This window comes from Rhinopithecus bieti, unplaced genomic scaffold (genome assembly GCF_001698545.2).
Source record: "Rhinopithecus bieti isolate Rb0 unplaced genomic scaffold, ASM169854v2 scaffold_7884, whole genome shotgun sequence".
In the NCBI taxonomy this organism is placed as follows: domain Eukaryota; kingdom Metazoa; phylum Chordata; class Mammalia; order Primates; family Cercopithecidae; genus Rhinopithecus; species Rhinopithecus bieti.
The window spans coordinates 140,572-156,064 of NW_016806331.1; the positions used below are offsets into that span (position 1 = coordinate 140,572).

General features: G+C 49.0%; 1 protein-coding gene across 3 annotated transcripts in view; it reads left to right on the forward strand.

Annotated features, from left to right (window-relative positions):
• Window positions 1-15,493, forward strand: part of SCLY (selenocysteine lyase) — a 40,980-nt gene that overhangs the window by 23,871 nt on the left and 1,616 nt on the right. Inside the window, exons 8-11 of one of the 3 annotated variants that reach the window (XM_017875552.1) lie at window positions 8,603-8,649; window positions 11,226-11,341; window positions 11,814-11,916; window positions 14,179-14,254. In XM_017875552.1, coding sequence (XP_017731041.1) covers window positions 8,603-8,649; window positions 11,226-11,341; window positions 11,814-11,916; window positions 14,179-14,254 — 342 coding nt within the window. The remainder of the gene's footprint in view (window positions 1-8,602; window positions 8,650-11,225; window positions 11,342-11,813; window positions 11,917-14,178; window positions 14,255-15,493) is intronic. The other 2 variants (XM_017875553.1, XM_017875551.1) reach the window with 2 other exon arrangements.

Consider the following 15,493-nt stretch of genomic DNA (forward strand, 5'->3'; position numbering starts at 1 on the left):
TGGGGGTGGGGGTGGGGGTGGAGGTGGAGGTGGAGGTGGAGGTGGAGGTGGAGGAGGTGAGGTGAGTTCCTGGGTTTTCTTCTCACCTTATATATCCCACACTTAGTGCTGGAGAAGCTGGCAAACCTGAAATGCCAGTAAGGGCAGACACAAATTGCCCCAGCCAAAGCCTGTCCTCTCTAGTCAGTGGACCAGGAAAGGAATGGCCTAGTAAGACAGAACACTTGTAGACAACACCTGCTTTACTCTAGCCAGATGCTACAGAGGATATTGTGTGGCCACACCTATCCACGCATGCAAAGATGGAGCGGGAAACCCAGACTTCCGCCAATACAGGCTGTAACAAGGCATCCCACACCGCCCCCGGGTGTGTCAAGAAGGCCAGGTAGAGAACCAGGACTTAGGCACCCCCACCATAGTGTCAGCAGAGACCATATAGGGATCTTGGACCCACACCTGTCAGTCACAGGGAGTGTCCTCCCATTGGGTGTCAACATCAGCCAAGTGAAAAATCTAGACATTGACCAGGCATAGGCTCATGCCTGTAATCCCAGCACTTTGGGAGGCCGAGGTGGGCAGATCACTTGGGGTCAGGAGTTTGAGACCAGCCTGGCCAAGATGGTGAAACCTTGTCTTTACTAAAAATATAGAAATTAGCCAGGTGTGGTGGTGCATGCCTGTAATCCCAGCTACTCGGGAAGCTGAGGCAGGAGAATTGCTTGAACCTGGGAGGCTGAGGTTGCAGTGAGCCGAGATGGCACCACTGTACCACTGTCCAGCCTGGGTGACAGAGCGAGACTCTGTCTCAAAAAAAAAAAAAAAAAAAAAAAGGGCCAGGCGCGGTGGCTCACGCCTGTGATCCCAGCACTTTGGGAGGCCAAGGCAGGCAGATCACAAGGTCAGAAGATCGAGACCATCCTGGCTAACACGGTGAAACCCCATCTCTACTAAAAGTATACAAAATTAGCCAGGCGTGGTGGTGCATGCCTGTAGTCCCAGCTACTTGGAGGCTGAGGCAGGAGAATCACTTGAACCCAGGAGGCGGAGGTTGCAGTAAGTCAAGATCGTGCCACTGCACTCCAGCCTGGGTGACAGAGAGACTCCATCTCAAAAAAAAAAAAAGAAAAAAGAAACCTAGACTTCTACTTCCAGTTGGCAGTAATGAGTGGCATACCCCTTCTCCTGCCAGCGCAACGTCAGAAAATGCCAGCCAAAACAGAAAGGTTGAATAAGATCCAGATTCTCATAACGTAAGGCAAAAATGTCCCGGTTTCAAGTGAAAATCATTTCATCATACCAAGAACTAGAAAGGTCTGAAATTGAATGAACAATAATAATACGTGCCTGCACTAAGATGATGACGTTAAAATTATCTAACAAATATTTTACAGCAGACACAGTAAAAATGCTTCAATGAGAAATTGTGAACACACTTGAAACAAGTGAAACGAAGTGTCAGCAAAGAGGACAACATAAAAGAAGAACTAAATGAAAATTGGAAATTGTAGAACTAAGAACTGCAGTAGCCAAAATATAAAGCTCAGTGGATGGGCTTAATAGAAAAATAAGAGGATAGGGAAGGAAATCTGTGAGCTGAAAGACAAAACAATAGAAATCCAGACCACAGAGAAGAAAGAGAGTGGGGCTTCGGCCGGGCATGGTGGCTCACACCTGCAATCCCAGCGCTTTGGGAGGCCGAGGGGAGCGGATCACGGGTCAGGAGATCGAGACCATCCTGGCTAACACAGTGAAACCCCATCTCTACTGAAAAAAAAAAAATACAAAAAATTAGCCAGTCTTGGTGGCACGTGCCTGTAGTCCCAGCTACATGGGAGACTGAGGCAGGAGAATCCCTTGAACCTAGGAGGCAGAGGTTGCAGCGAGCCGAGATCGCACCACTGCACTCCAGCCTGGGCAACAGAGCGAGACTCTGTCTCAAAAAAATAATGGGGTTTAAAATAGAGCTGCAGGGACCTGTGAGACGATAACAAATGACACAACATTCGTTTCATTGAAATCCCCTGAAACAGAGAAAGATAACAGCCTGCAAAGGTACTTGAAGAAATAATAGCTAAAAAATTTCCTGAATTTGGCAAGAGACATAAACGTACAGAATCAAGAAACTGAGCAAACCCCAAATAGCATAAACCCAGAGAAATCCATGCCAGACATACGATTAGACTTCTAAAAATGAAAGAGAATTCTCGAAAGCAGTCAGAGAAAGATGACACTTCACCAATAAGGGAAAAGAATTTGAATGACAGTGGTCTCATCAGAAACCAGAAAGACCAGAAGAAAGGGACACAATTATTTTTCTTCAAGTGCTCAAAGAAAACCATCAAGCCAGAATCTTGTACCCAGTGAATATATCTTTCAGGAATGAAGAAGTAATCAGAATATTCTCAGATGAAGGAAAACTAAGAATTTGTCACCAAATAGAATAGGCTTTCCTTCTCCTTTAGAGTTTTCTGAATTATGTTTGATAGCATAAGCAAAAATCATAGTAATATCTCCTGTGGTTCAAAATGTACATAAAGGACATATTTAAAATAATTACAGAAAGGCAAAGTAAAGGAACATAAAAGGAGATGAGGTCTGTGCTTCACTGGAACTTTCAGAAAGACAACTCAGGCTGGCACGGCGGCTCACACCTATAATCCCACTGCTTTGGGAGGCCAAGGCAAGAGGATTGCTTGAGAACAGGAGTTCAGGACCAGCCTGGGCAACATAGCAAGATCTCATCTCTCAAAAAAATTTTTTTAATTAGCCGACATGGCAGTGCGTGACTGTAGTCCCAGCTACTCAGGAGGCTGAGCGGGGGAGGATCACTCAAGCCCAGAAGTTCGAGGCTACAGTGAGCTATGACCACGCCATTGTACTCCAGCCTGGGCAACAGAACAAGAGCCTGTCTCTTTAAAAAAAAGACAATATTGGCCAGGCACGGTGGCTAACACCTGTTATCCCAGCACTTTGGGAGATCAAGGCGGGCAGATCACCTGAGGTCAGAAGTTTGAGACCAGTCTGACCAACATGGAGAAACCCCGTCTCTATTAAAAATACAAAATGAGCCAGGTGTGGTGGCACATGCCTGTAATCCCAGCTACTAGGGAGGCTGAGGCAGGAGAATCACTTGAACCCGGGAGGCAGAGGTTGTAGTGAGCCAAGATCGCACCATTGCACTCCAGCCTGGGCAACAAGAGTGAAACTCTGTCTGGAAAAAAAAAAAAAAAAAAAAAAAAAAAAAAAAAAAAAAAAAAAAAAAAAAAAAACATTAGCTGGGCGTGGTGGCTCACATTTCTAATCCCAGCACTTTGAGAGGCCAAGGCAGGCAGATTGCTTGAGGCCAGGAGTTCAAGACCAGCCTGAGCAACATAGTGAAATCTTGTTTCTACCAAAAAAAAAAAAAAAAAAAAAAAAAAGCTGTATGTGGTGGCACAGGCCTGTAGTCTCAGCTACTTGGGAGGCTGAGATAGATGGTAGGATTCCTTGAGCCCAGGACAGACCTCTAGCAAGACTAACCAAAAAAACAGAGAAGTTATAACATCAGGAATGAATGAGTGTCACTCCAGGCCCTGCAGCCATCAAAAGGATAAGAAGGGAATGCCACAAACAGCTCTACACATAGGAATTTGACAACTTAGATGAAACTGACCACTTCCTCAAAAAGCATAAACTACCACAATTCACTTGACATAAAATAAATCATTTGAATAGCTCTATAACCATTAGGAAATTGAACTTATAGCTTTAAAACTCCACAAAGAGAAGTCTTCAGGCCCAGTGGTTTCACTAGAGAATTCTATCGAAGAATTCTTCGTTTAAAGAAGAATTAACATTTCTATACAGTCTCTTCCAGAAAATAAAGAGGAAGGACAACTTCCCAGTTCATTTGATGAACCTAGATCCTCATACTAAAACCAGGTAAAGACAGTATGAAAAAATCCTTTACAGCCCAACATCATCATGAATTGTGATGCAAAAAATATTTAACAAAATGTCTACAAATAGAATTCAGCAATACATAAAAAGAATTATATACAGCAGGGTGTGGTGGTTCACGCATGTAATCCCAGCACTTTGGGAGGCTGAGGCAGGGGAATCAGGATCACTTGAGCCCAGGAGTTCAAGACCAGACTGGGCAACATAGTGAGACCCCTCTTCAAAAAATAAAAGAATTAGCTGGGCATGGTGGTACATGCCTATAGTCCCAGCTACTTGGGAGGCTGAGATAGGAGGATTGCTTGAGTAAGCCTGGGAGGTCGAGTCTGCGTTGAGCTATGATCACACCACGACACTCCAGTCTGGGTGACAGAGTGACACTCTGTCTCAAAAAAATAAAGAATGATACACTGTGACCAAGTGGCATTTATTCCACAGATGCAAGGGTGGTTCAGTATTCAAAATGCAATCTAGAGCCGGGAGTGGTAGCTCAAGCCTGCAGTCCCAGAACTTTGGGAGGCCAAGGCGGGTGGATCACTTGAAGTCAGGAGTTCGGGCCCAGCCTGGCCAACATGGTGAAACCTCATCTCTATTACAAATACAAAAATTAGCCAGGTGTGGTGACAGACGCTTGTAATCCCAGCTACTTGGAATGCTGAGGCACAAGAATCACTTGAACCTGGGTAACAGAGGTTGCAGTGAGCTGAGATGGCACCACCACACTTCAGCCTAGGCAACAGAGCAAGACTGTCTCAAAAAAAAAAAAAAGAAAGGAAAAATGCAATCAAGGCGGGGCACGGTGGCTCATGCCTATAATCCCCCAGTACTTTGGGATGCCAAGGCAAGTGGATCACTTGAGGCCAGGAGTTCAAGGCCAGCCTAGGTGAACTGCAAGACCCATCTCTACAAAAATAAAAAAATTTAATCAATGTAATCTACCATATTAACAAGCTAATGAATAAAGAAGATAACATGTTCGTATTTGATGCAGCAGAAGCATTTGACAAAATTCAACCAGTCATGTTAAAAACTCAGAATAATAGGATTAGTGGGGAACTTTCTTAACTTGATAAAGAACATCTACATAAAACCTACAGCTAACATCGTTCTTAGTGGTCAAAGCCTCAATGTTTTACTCCTGTGACTGGGGGAACAAAGCAAGGATGTTCACTGTCCCCACACTTATCCAACATAGTGGTGGAAGTTCTGGTCAGCGCAGTAAGGCCTGAAAAGGAAGCAAAAGGCATATAGATCAGAATGGAAGAGGTAAAATTGTTTCTAATCAGATCACACAATTGTCTATAAAGAAAATCCCAAGGAATGTACAAGAAAACTCCTAGAACTAATAAGTGAGTATAGCAAGGTTGCAGGACACAAGATAAACATGCAAAAATCTGTCTTATTTTTATATAATGGTAATGAACAAGTGGACAGTAACATTAAAAATATAATACCATTTACGACTGGGTGCAGTGGCTCAAGCCTGTAATCCTACCACTTTGGGAGGCCGAGACAGGCGGATCATGAGGTCAGGAGATGGAGACCATCCTGGCTAACACGGTGAAACCCCGTCTCCACTAAAAAATACAAAAAACTAGCTGGGCGAGGTCGGGACGCCTGTAGTCCCAGCTACTCGGGAGGCTGGGGCAGGAGGATGGCGTAAACCCGGGAGGCGGAGCTTGCGGTGAGCTGAGATCGGGCCACTGCACTCCAGCCTGGGCGACAGAGCGAGACTCTGTCTCAAAAAAAAAAAAAAAAACAAACTACCATTTACAATGAAACAAAATTACGCAGATATAAACTAGCAAAATATAAAGGACTTATATGCTAAAAATAGCATACCATGGATGAGAGAAGTTAAGATCTAAGCAGAAACACATCCCATATTCATAGTTTGGAAGATTCTACATACCAAAGATGTCAGTTCTCTCCAAATGGATACACAGGCCTAACAATTTCTGTCAAAATGCCAGCAAGTAGATCAGTGGAGGAGAATAGACCCAAACAGAAATAGGCCCATATGAGTTACGGGTGCAGATACAACCACAGGAGACGCAAATTAATTCAGCAGATGAAAGTCAGCCATTCAGCAGATGGCAAGTTAGCCTTTCAACAGATGGTGCCAAGGCAGTTAGTTATCCATAGGCAAAAAATTAACCTTGACCCAAGTCTGACACCAAGCTTTTCCAACCTGCGGCCTGCAGCTGCATGTGGCCCAGGACAGCTTTGAATGTAGTCCAACACAAATGCATAAACTTTCTTAAAACATTGTTTTGTTTTGGGTTTTTTTTGCGATTTTTTTTAATTTTTAAGCTCATCAGCTGTCGTTGCTGTATTTTATATGTGGCCCAAGAGAATTCTTCCACTGTGGCCTCGGGAAGCCAAAGGATTGGACACCCCTGTCTTACACCTCATAAAATAGTATCTCAAAATAGATCATGAAATTAAATGAAAACATAAAGCAATAAAACTGCTTAAAAATAGGAGAAAATCTTCAAGTTCTAGAAGTAGGCAAAGAGTTCTTAGACTTGACACCAAAAGCATCCATAAAAGGAAAAACGGATAAATTAAACTTCATCAGAATTTAAAGCTTTTGCTCTGGGAAAGACCATATTAAGAGTATGGGAAGATAAGCTAAATCTAGGAAAAAATATTTTCAAATGACTTACCTCACAAAGGAATGGTATCTAGAATATATCAAGAACTTGCAAAACTCAACAGCAAAAATAATACAATAAATTCAATCAGAAAATAGGCAAAAAATATAAACAGACATTTCACCAAAGACAAGACCCACGTAACAAGTACAGGAAAAGATGTTCAACAGCATTAGTTATTGGGGAAATGCAAATTAAAACCACCAGATAATCACTAACTCCTATAAGGACGGCTAAAATAAGAATAGAGACACCACCAAATGCTGGTGAGGGCACAGAGAAAATATCTACTGGTAAACAAGCAATAGCCGGGTCCAGAGGTTTAAGAAAACTTTGTTCAGCCAAACTTAAATTACTGGGCTGGGCATAGTGGCTCATGCCTTTAATCCCAGCACTTTGGGAGGCCGAGGCCAGTGATACGAGGTGAGTTCAAGACCAGCCTGACCAACATGGTGAAACCCTGTCTCTCACTTCTCAGAAGAAGACATTTACATAGCCAGCAGACACATGAAAAAATGCTCATCATCACAGGCCATCAGAGAAATGCGAATCAAAACCACAATGAGATACCCTGTCACACCAGTTAGAATGGCGATCATTAAAAAGCACTCACAGGTGCTGGAGAGGATGTGGAGAAATAGGAACACTTTTACACTGTTGGTGGGACTGTAAACTAGTTCAACAATTGTGGAAGACAGTGTGGTGGTTCCTCAAGGATCTAGAACTAGAAAATACCATCTGACCCAGCCATCCATTACTGGGTATATACCCCAAAGGGATTATAAGTCATGCTGCTATAAACACACATTGCAACACGTATGTTTATTGTGGGCCTATTTCACAATAGCAAAGACTTGAATCAACCACAAATGTCATCAGCGATAGACTGATAAAGAAAAATGTGGAACATATAACACCATGGAATACTATGCAGCCATACAAAGGATGAGTTCGTGTCCTTTGTAGGACATGGATGGAAGCTGGAATACCATTCATTCTCAGCAGACTCGCAAGAACAGGAAAACCAAACACCGCATGTCTCACTCATAGGTGGGAATTGAACAGTGAGACACTTGGACACAGAGTGGGGAACATCACACACGGTGGCCTGTTGTGGGGAGGGGAGGGGGGAAGGGATTAGCATTAGGAGATACACCTAATAAATGACGAGTTAATGGGTGCAGCAAACCAACATGGCGCATGTATACATATGTAACAAACCTGCACGTTGCGCACATGTACCCTAGAACTTAAAGTATAATAACAACAACAAAAAAAACCCTATCTCTACTTAGCCAGGCATGGTGGCGTGTGCCTATAATCGCAGATACTCAGGAGGCTGAGGCAGAAGAGTCACTTGAACCCGGGAGGTGGAGGTTGCAGTGAGTCGAGATCCGCTGCACTCCAGCCTGGGCAACAGTGTGAGACCCCGTCTCAAAAAAAAAAATGAAGAAATGATTAAGTGAATTTTTTTTCCTGAAAATAGGGTAATGAGTTCTGGTTTTCAGTTTGTTAGGTCAGAGTATGCAAGCCATTGTCTTTAGGGGTCTCTTGGCCATCTGTGTGCGCACACCCACCCGCCCACACGCGTGCACACACACACACCCCTCTTGTTTGCTGATGCCTGAAATGTTGAGAACAAAGGGTTCTCCCCTGTTCCATACTGTACTGGTTTGGCAGTGAGGACTAAGGAGAGCTGTGCCTGGGGCCTGCGGGAGGAAGAGTGCTTGCTTTGGGTAGGAAAAGGATCCAGATAGAATTGTCACAGTGAACACCCAGCGCGTCACCCACAGTGGGCCTTGTTGATCTTCACTGGGCCAGGGCAAGTGCAAACTTGGCAGGGGAGGTTTCTGGGGCCTGCAGCTGCCATTGCGATAGCCACATGGTGCATGCTTAGGAAAGATGGAGCGTGAGTTTATTTTTGTTTTAACACAATGACTTTCATGGAGACAGGATTCCTTCCTGAGACATTTGTTTATTCTTGCTGAATCCCTTGTTTCTTACAGGACAGAGAACACCCCAATGATTGCCGGCCTTGGGAAGGTGAGCCCTGGTGAGCTGGAGGAGATGAGTTGATTGCTTTGTCATCAGTGACCCCTGTGGCTCTAGCAGGAATCCAGGGCTTTAGGGAGATCATATTCGTGATCTCATAAACGGACTGACAAGAAAAAGCCTGGAGTCTGATTTATCAACCCAGAGATCTGTACTTTTTCAGATCTGTGGATTAGTGGCACTTGCTTAGCATTTAAAAGGGAAAAACTCCTTGTCTCTGTCTCTTCTGACGTAAGAAACAGTGATATCTTACAGCAGAGGTGAAACGTCAGGCCGCAGGTTCACCATTCCCAAAGGCGTTGGCAGCCCCCAGACCATCGACCTTCTGTCCCCAAATGGTCTGTGGGGTGGCCAATCCAGCACCTGCCGCCAGCCCTCCACTGGGGCCTGTCCTGCTTCTGCGACAGTAACCAGGCTCAGGTTTTGCTGTGCGAAGGCAGGGGTACTGGTCACGCCTCGGCATCTGCAGGCTGCTGCCTCGCTGTGCAGGCCTCTGCTTAAAGGCCACCACCTTCAGGCACCCCTCCATGAACCACAGCTACATTGGTCCCCCCATGTCCCCTGCTGTCACGCTCTATCCCTGACACTGCTTTATTTCCCGTATCTGATGTTGCTCTGTAGTGTGCTCAGATGTATGCCCCACCTCCTGCTTCCCCTTCGAAGGGGCTTGTCAGCTCCACGAGAGCAGGGGCTTGGCCTCAGTATCCCCAGTACAGAGAAAGGGCTTGGCGCCCAGGAGGCCGGGCCTTGGGAAGAATATGAATGGATTCCCTGTTACTTAGAATATTCAAAATTAGTAACAGTGGTAACTAAGGCTACATTTACTAGAAGGAAGAGTGTTTTTGTTTGTTTGAGACGGAGTCTCACTCTGTCACCCAGGCTGGAGTGCAGTGGCGTGATCTTGACTCACTGCAGCCTCCACCTCCCAGGTTCAAGAGATTCTCCCACTTCAGCCTCCAAGTAGCTGGAACTACAGGCATGCACCACCGTGCCCGGCTAATTTTTGTATTTTCAGTAGAGACAGGGTTTCATCATGTTGGCCAGCTGGTCTCGAACTCCTAACCTCAGGTGATCTACCCGCCTTGGCCTCCCAAAATGCTGGGATTACAGGTGTGAGCCACCGCGCCCGGCCGGAAGAGTGTGTTTTAAGTGGAGTCCAGTACCTGCTCATATTGAACTGAATGATGAAGTAGTGGTGCGGTCCACAGGCTTTGAAATGCCAGGGTTCAAATCCTGGCTTGAAGTTTCACTCACCCTGTGCCTTGGGTCAGGTCGCTAGAACTCCCTGAGTCCTGGCTGTCCCCCCTGCCAGATGGGACTCATGGTAACAGCTTCCTCAATAGAGCCTCAGCTCACAGTGCTCGAAGTCCCCCAGCCCCTGACCTTCTCCGTGCTCCTGCGGCTGCATCTGCACCTGTAACAGCACAAGTGCCACAGCTTGGTCTCAGCCCCAGCACCACACCCCCGCTGGTTCTTCAGCTTCGCCCAGACCCCAATGCCACCAGCGCGTTAGACAGCCCCCCTCTGCTGCCCAGCCTGGACTCCATCCTGCACACGCCCTCCCCAACATTCTTTCCCCCACCCATTCCTTTCTGCCTTGGTTTCGTGCTGACGGCCCTTCCCTGCACCTGCACCCTCGTGGATCCCTCCGTCCTGTCACTGTGATGCTAGCCTGTGCTCCTGCCTTTGAACTTGACATCTCAGCTAGGCCCTGGCCCATCTCCTGAGAGACCCATTCCTCTCAGTTCAAAGCCTGTCCCGACTGCTCTCCACCCTCTTCCCACCCTGGGTACCTCCCACTATCCAGGTTCTCGCCTCTGAAGTTCGGGAGATGCCCTCAGTCCTTCCTTGTCATCGTCCCCTGCCTCTCATACAACACCTGTCCTGTCAGTCTGGACTCCAGAATACACCCACTACCGGCCTCATGTCCATTTTCATGGCCACTAATCCTAGACCAAGGGTCTGGATGCCTGCCATGGCCTCCTGGGGGCCTGCTGCTGCCGTTGTCCACACAGCCACAGGGTGACCAACACACAGGCCAGTCAGACCATCGCATCCCTCCCTCAGAGCCTCACTGCGTCTGCCCTGTGGCCAGGCCTGCAGGGCCTGTGGATCTGTCCCTGGGCCTTCACCCCCTCTGCACACTCCACCCGCCACACCAGGCCCCTCTGTTCTAGAGACAGAATGACTGTCCCCTGCAAAGCCCTTGCTGAGACGCCACTCTGTGCTCTTGTGCAGCCATCTGTCACCACCCCACCTCGGGCCTGCGAGGTCCCTTCACAGCGCTGACTGGTGGGTAGGAGTCTGTTCCCCCCGCCCCTCCTTTTGTCCGTCTGCCTCTTGGATGCTGGCTCCTCAAGGGTTGGGATCCCCTTCAGGGCTGCTTTGCTGGGGCATCTCCAGTGCCTGGCGCTGTCAGGAAGTGCCTGGTGAAGTCAATTTCTGTGGCACTTCCACACCCTCCAAGTGGCAGCACTCAAAAAATATGGTCTGTCTGTGACTGTCAGGAGAATGAGCGGTTTCAGGAAATGCTGCCTGTGCTGTTGAAAGCTTTTTTGCCCTCCTTTGTTTTGCAAGAATTGTGCTTCCACTCGTGTGTCTGCCCCCAGGCCGCGGAGCTGGTGACCCAGAACTGCGAGGCTTACGAGGCCCACATGAGGGACATCCGCGACTACCTGGAGGAGAGGCTGGAAGTGAGCACAGTGTGGGGTGGGTACCGGGAGAGGGAGGGTGTGTGGGGCAGGTGCCTGGAGAGAGTGGGGGCCTGGTGCTCCTGGACCCCAGGACCTGTGGGGATTGCAGCGTAGCCTGGAACTCGTCAGGATGCAGTGAGGGAAGAAAGAACTGGTGGGAAGCACATTGGGATCGGAAACCCCGAAAGTGGGACCCTAGGCCAGGGACATGATCTTTTTCAGAGACACATGATCAGATGTGCAGAGGTGGTGTGCTTCATGGTTTATATGGAAGGTTCACATGTTTCTGAATATTTGGTTTTTCTCCTAATTAACTTTGCTTTCCATAGTCTGTCCCCATAACTATTCTGGGTAGATGCTGATTGAAAAGTATGCACCTGCTGAGCTTGTGTTTCTGGAAAAGTCTAAATTTCAAACAGTTGCTGATGGTGGTGTCTTTGAAGGTCACCAAATATTTCACTTTTTTTTTCAGGCTGAATTCGGTCAGAAGAGAATCCATCTGAATAGCCAGTTTCCAGGGACCCAGCGGCTTCCCAATACCTGCAACTTCTCCGTCCGGGGACCCCGGCTTCAAGGTGACGGCCCCTCACCCTGGTCTCTCCGAGTGTGAGCATAGCTCCCGCGGTGCATGGGTTCTGGTCCAAGCCAGCGACTCCCACTCTCCCTGCCCTGAGCATGACACGGCTTGGGCTGTCAGAGGGCCTTGCTGGGGTTGCTGAGAGCAGGCTCAGGTGGCTGTGCTATGGTCCATCGGGCTCTTGCTGCCAGCCCCTCCTGTCCCTGACTTGGCTCATTTTGCTGCTGCTGGGATGTGGACCGTGGCGAACTCTCATGTCTGGCATTAGCACCGCCCCAAAAGCTGTCAGGGAAGGAAGTAACATTAAATTTTAGACATTTGTCTATTTTGTTGGCAGTTTTTATTAAATATTTTATTAGAGTAAGGGAAAGGGGAGGCGATCAGTTTTAAAAACTGGCAGAGGCTGGGCATAGTGGCTCAGGCCTGTAATCCTAGCATTTTCGGAGGCTGAGGCAGGCTGATCACAAGGTCAAGAGATTGAGACCAGCCTGGCCAACATGGAGAAACCCCATCTCTACCAAAAACTACAAAAAATTAGCCGGGCATAGTGGTGTGCACCTGTAGTCCCAGCTACTCGGGAGGCTGAGGCAGAAGAGTTACTTGAACCTGGAGGTTACAGTGAGCCAAGATTGAGCCACTGCACTCCAACTTGGGCAACAGAGTGAGTGAGACTCTGTCCGTCTCAAACAAACAAAAAAACAATAAAAATAACTGGCAGAGTAAGGATCAAGTACAAATGTGGATTTCCTGCGGCATCTGCCTCGGCTAGGAGCAGTTAGGGTCACCCCTGTCCCAGATGCACCTGAAACCTGGTCTGCCCTGACTCCATGAGAGTGGAAGTCCAGGTCGTTGACCAGCCACGTGTCATTTGGGAGCAGGTTATAGCAGCCCTGAGATCACGATGAGCTGCCTCTGTAGACGAGGTTTTGACTTCTTAGAAGATGAAGGTGTTGCTTCTTTCTTCTTCCTGGATCATGCGGAGAAACCCAGCAGTCGTGTTTGGTCCATGAAGAAGAGCCCGTGGGTAACCGTCATGATGGCTGCATTCATGAGAACCTGGGCTGAAATGCGTTCTTGTAGGCAATGAAGCCTGGGTTTCCTTGACCATCTCAGATTCCTCACCATGGAAAGGAGAGTTCTCTGTCAACATTCCCCTTGTTCTGGGGTCAGACTTTGTATTCAGTGACGACCTGTGTTACTTTAAATGAGACAGAGATTCTCATTTTATATATTTATTTTTGGATTCAGGGTCTCACTTTATCGTCACCCAGGCTGTAGTGCTGTGGTGTAATCACAGCCCCACTGTAGCCTTGACCTCCTGGGTTCAAGTGATCAGCCTCCCTAGTAGCTGGGACTACAGGCATGCACCACCACACCTGGCTAACATTTTTTTTTTTTTGAGACGGAGTTTCACTCTTATTGCCCAGGCTGGAGTACAGTGGCACGATCTCGGCTCACTGCAACCTCCGCCTCCCGGGTTCAAGCAATTCTCCTGCCTCAGCCTCCAGAGTAGCTGGGATTACAGGTATCTGCCACCACACCCGGCTAATTTTTGTATTTTTAGTAGAGACGGGGTTTTGCCATGTTGGCCAGGCTGGTCTCGAACTCCTGACCTCAAGTGATCCACCTGCCTCAGCCCCGCAAAGTGCTGGGATCACAGGTGTGAGCCACTATGCCCAGCCATGGCTAATTTTTAAAAAGTATTTTGTAGAGATAGGGTTTCCCTGTGTTGCCCAGGCTGGTCTCAAACTCCTGGCTCAAGCAATCCTTCTGCCTCGGCCTTCCAGAGTGCAGAGATTACAGGTGTAAACCACTACGCCTGGCTGAAATTCTCATGTTAATTCCATCAGCCGTGCTTGTGAAAGAAGAGGCAAGTGCCTTCTGGCTTAATAGAACTCCCACATGTCTCTGCAATTCAGAACACAGGTGGAGACGTGATATTGTGGGGACTGCCAGCTTGTAAGGACGGAGCTAGTCAGGACTCCAGGTGTCCTCGCAGGCAGTTGATTAGAGTGCCATTTTCAAGGCCAGCTTTGTGAGGGAGAATAGTGTCTGCGTTTCTGCAGCCAAAGGAGAAAGGAAGCATTTTCTTCGGCTCCTGCTGTGAGATCTCTCCCCAGCTGCCAGAATGGCCGGTGCTGGAATTCCACTAGGTGGCATGGAGGGAGGGAAGCAGCCTACACCAGCAGGACCCTGGGAAGGGAGAGAAGGGCGGCCTGGCTGGAGCCCCATCTCAGTGGCGCGTACTCTGTCTCCACAGGCCACAAGGTGCTTGCGCAGTGCCAAGTGCTGCTGGCCAGTGTGGGGGCTGCGTGCCACTCAGACCATGGGGACCAGTAAGTGCTCTTCACAAACCCAGTCCAGGGCATAGGGGTCTTCCGGGCACTGGGTGTGGTGGGCAGGTGGCCACTGGGCCGCACTCTGGCTCGTGAAGGATGGCCCAGTCTGGGTCCTAGGAGGGGCAGAGGGAGGGCTTCCTGGAAGAAGTGACTTCTAAGCTGCCATCCGAAGGACTAGGACTTGTGCGGGAGAAGAGGGCTTCTCGTGCTCAGTTCTGAAGGCAGGGGTAGCAGGGCCTGGAGGGGCAGCGTGGCTGGGGCTGGGGAGGAGTGGGGTGGGTTGGGGAGGGGATGGCCCGAGTGTCAGTGCTTACTTAAATCTCATGGAAGGGGGAGCCCTGAGGGCCATGGTGTGAGCAGACTCAGGTGTCAGATCAGCCATCTGCAAGATGCAGCAGAGATTCTGGGATAGCGGGTCCAGGTGAGCGGGTGGCCTGCCTGGCGGAGACTGTGGGGTAGAGGGCGTGGGGCACCCGAGCAGCAGCCTGCTGGCAGCAGGGGAGAAGCGGTTCCGGGTCTGGCCTGCTGACAATGTGAGACGCCTGTGGGAGGTCGGCGTGAATGCAGGAGAAACACCCGGGGCTCTGGGGAGAGAGAACCGTGGCCGGCAGCACGTGGTCATCAGGGTCAGGAAGGAGGGATTGTGTCGGAGCACCTGGAGCGAGACAGTGGTGGGCCCGGCTCCAGGGAAAAGGAGGGGCAGGACGGGGCCCTGTGGGGGTAGGGGACAGTGCCCTGCTGCAGGAGGGGCAGGAGAGGGCAGGGGAGGAAAGGGGTCTGGGTGTGATGAGGGCAGGCCCCTTGGCAGAGCCCATGCCTCGAGCCTCCAGCAGCCCTGCTTCCGGACGCCCACACGCAGTCATCTGTTCCATGGCTAGATACTGGCTGGGTCCCTAGTGTCTGCAAAGCCCCATGCCAGGTGCCGTGAAGTTACCAAGTGGATTAGATGGGCCGCATGGGTGAGGTACTGTCTGTGTCAGCATCAGTGTTCTCCAGGACCTCAGACCCCTCAAGGACAGGAGAGCCCCTGGCCCCAGAGCTCAGTGCGAGAGGGGGGCAGTGTCACCTGGGAGTGCCAAGTGCAAGAGAACTCTACAGGGAGAATGGTGGCAACTTTGAGCCACACCTTGATATGGGTGGTCTTAGGGGTGTGCTTGGTCCAGGAGTTCAGCAGGAGGCGGATACCAGGCAGGGCAGGCGCGCACCCGGGTGGGCAGAGCCCCACTGGGGGAGTAG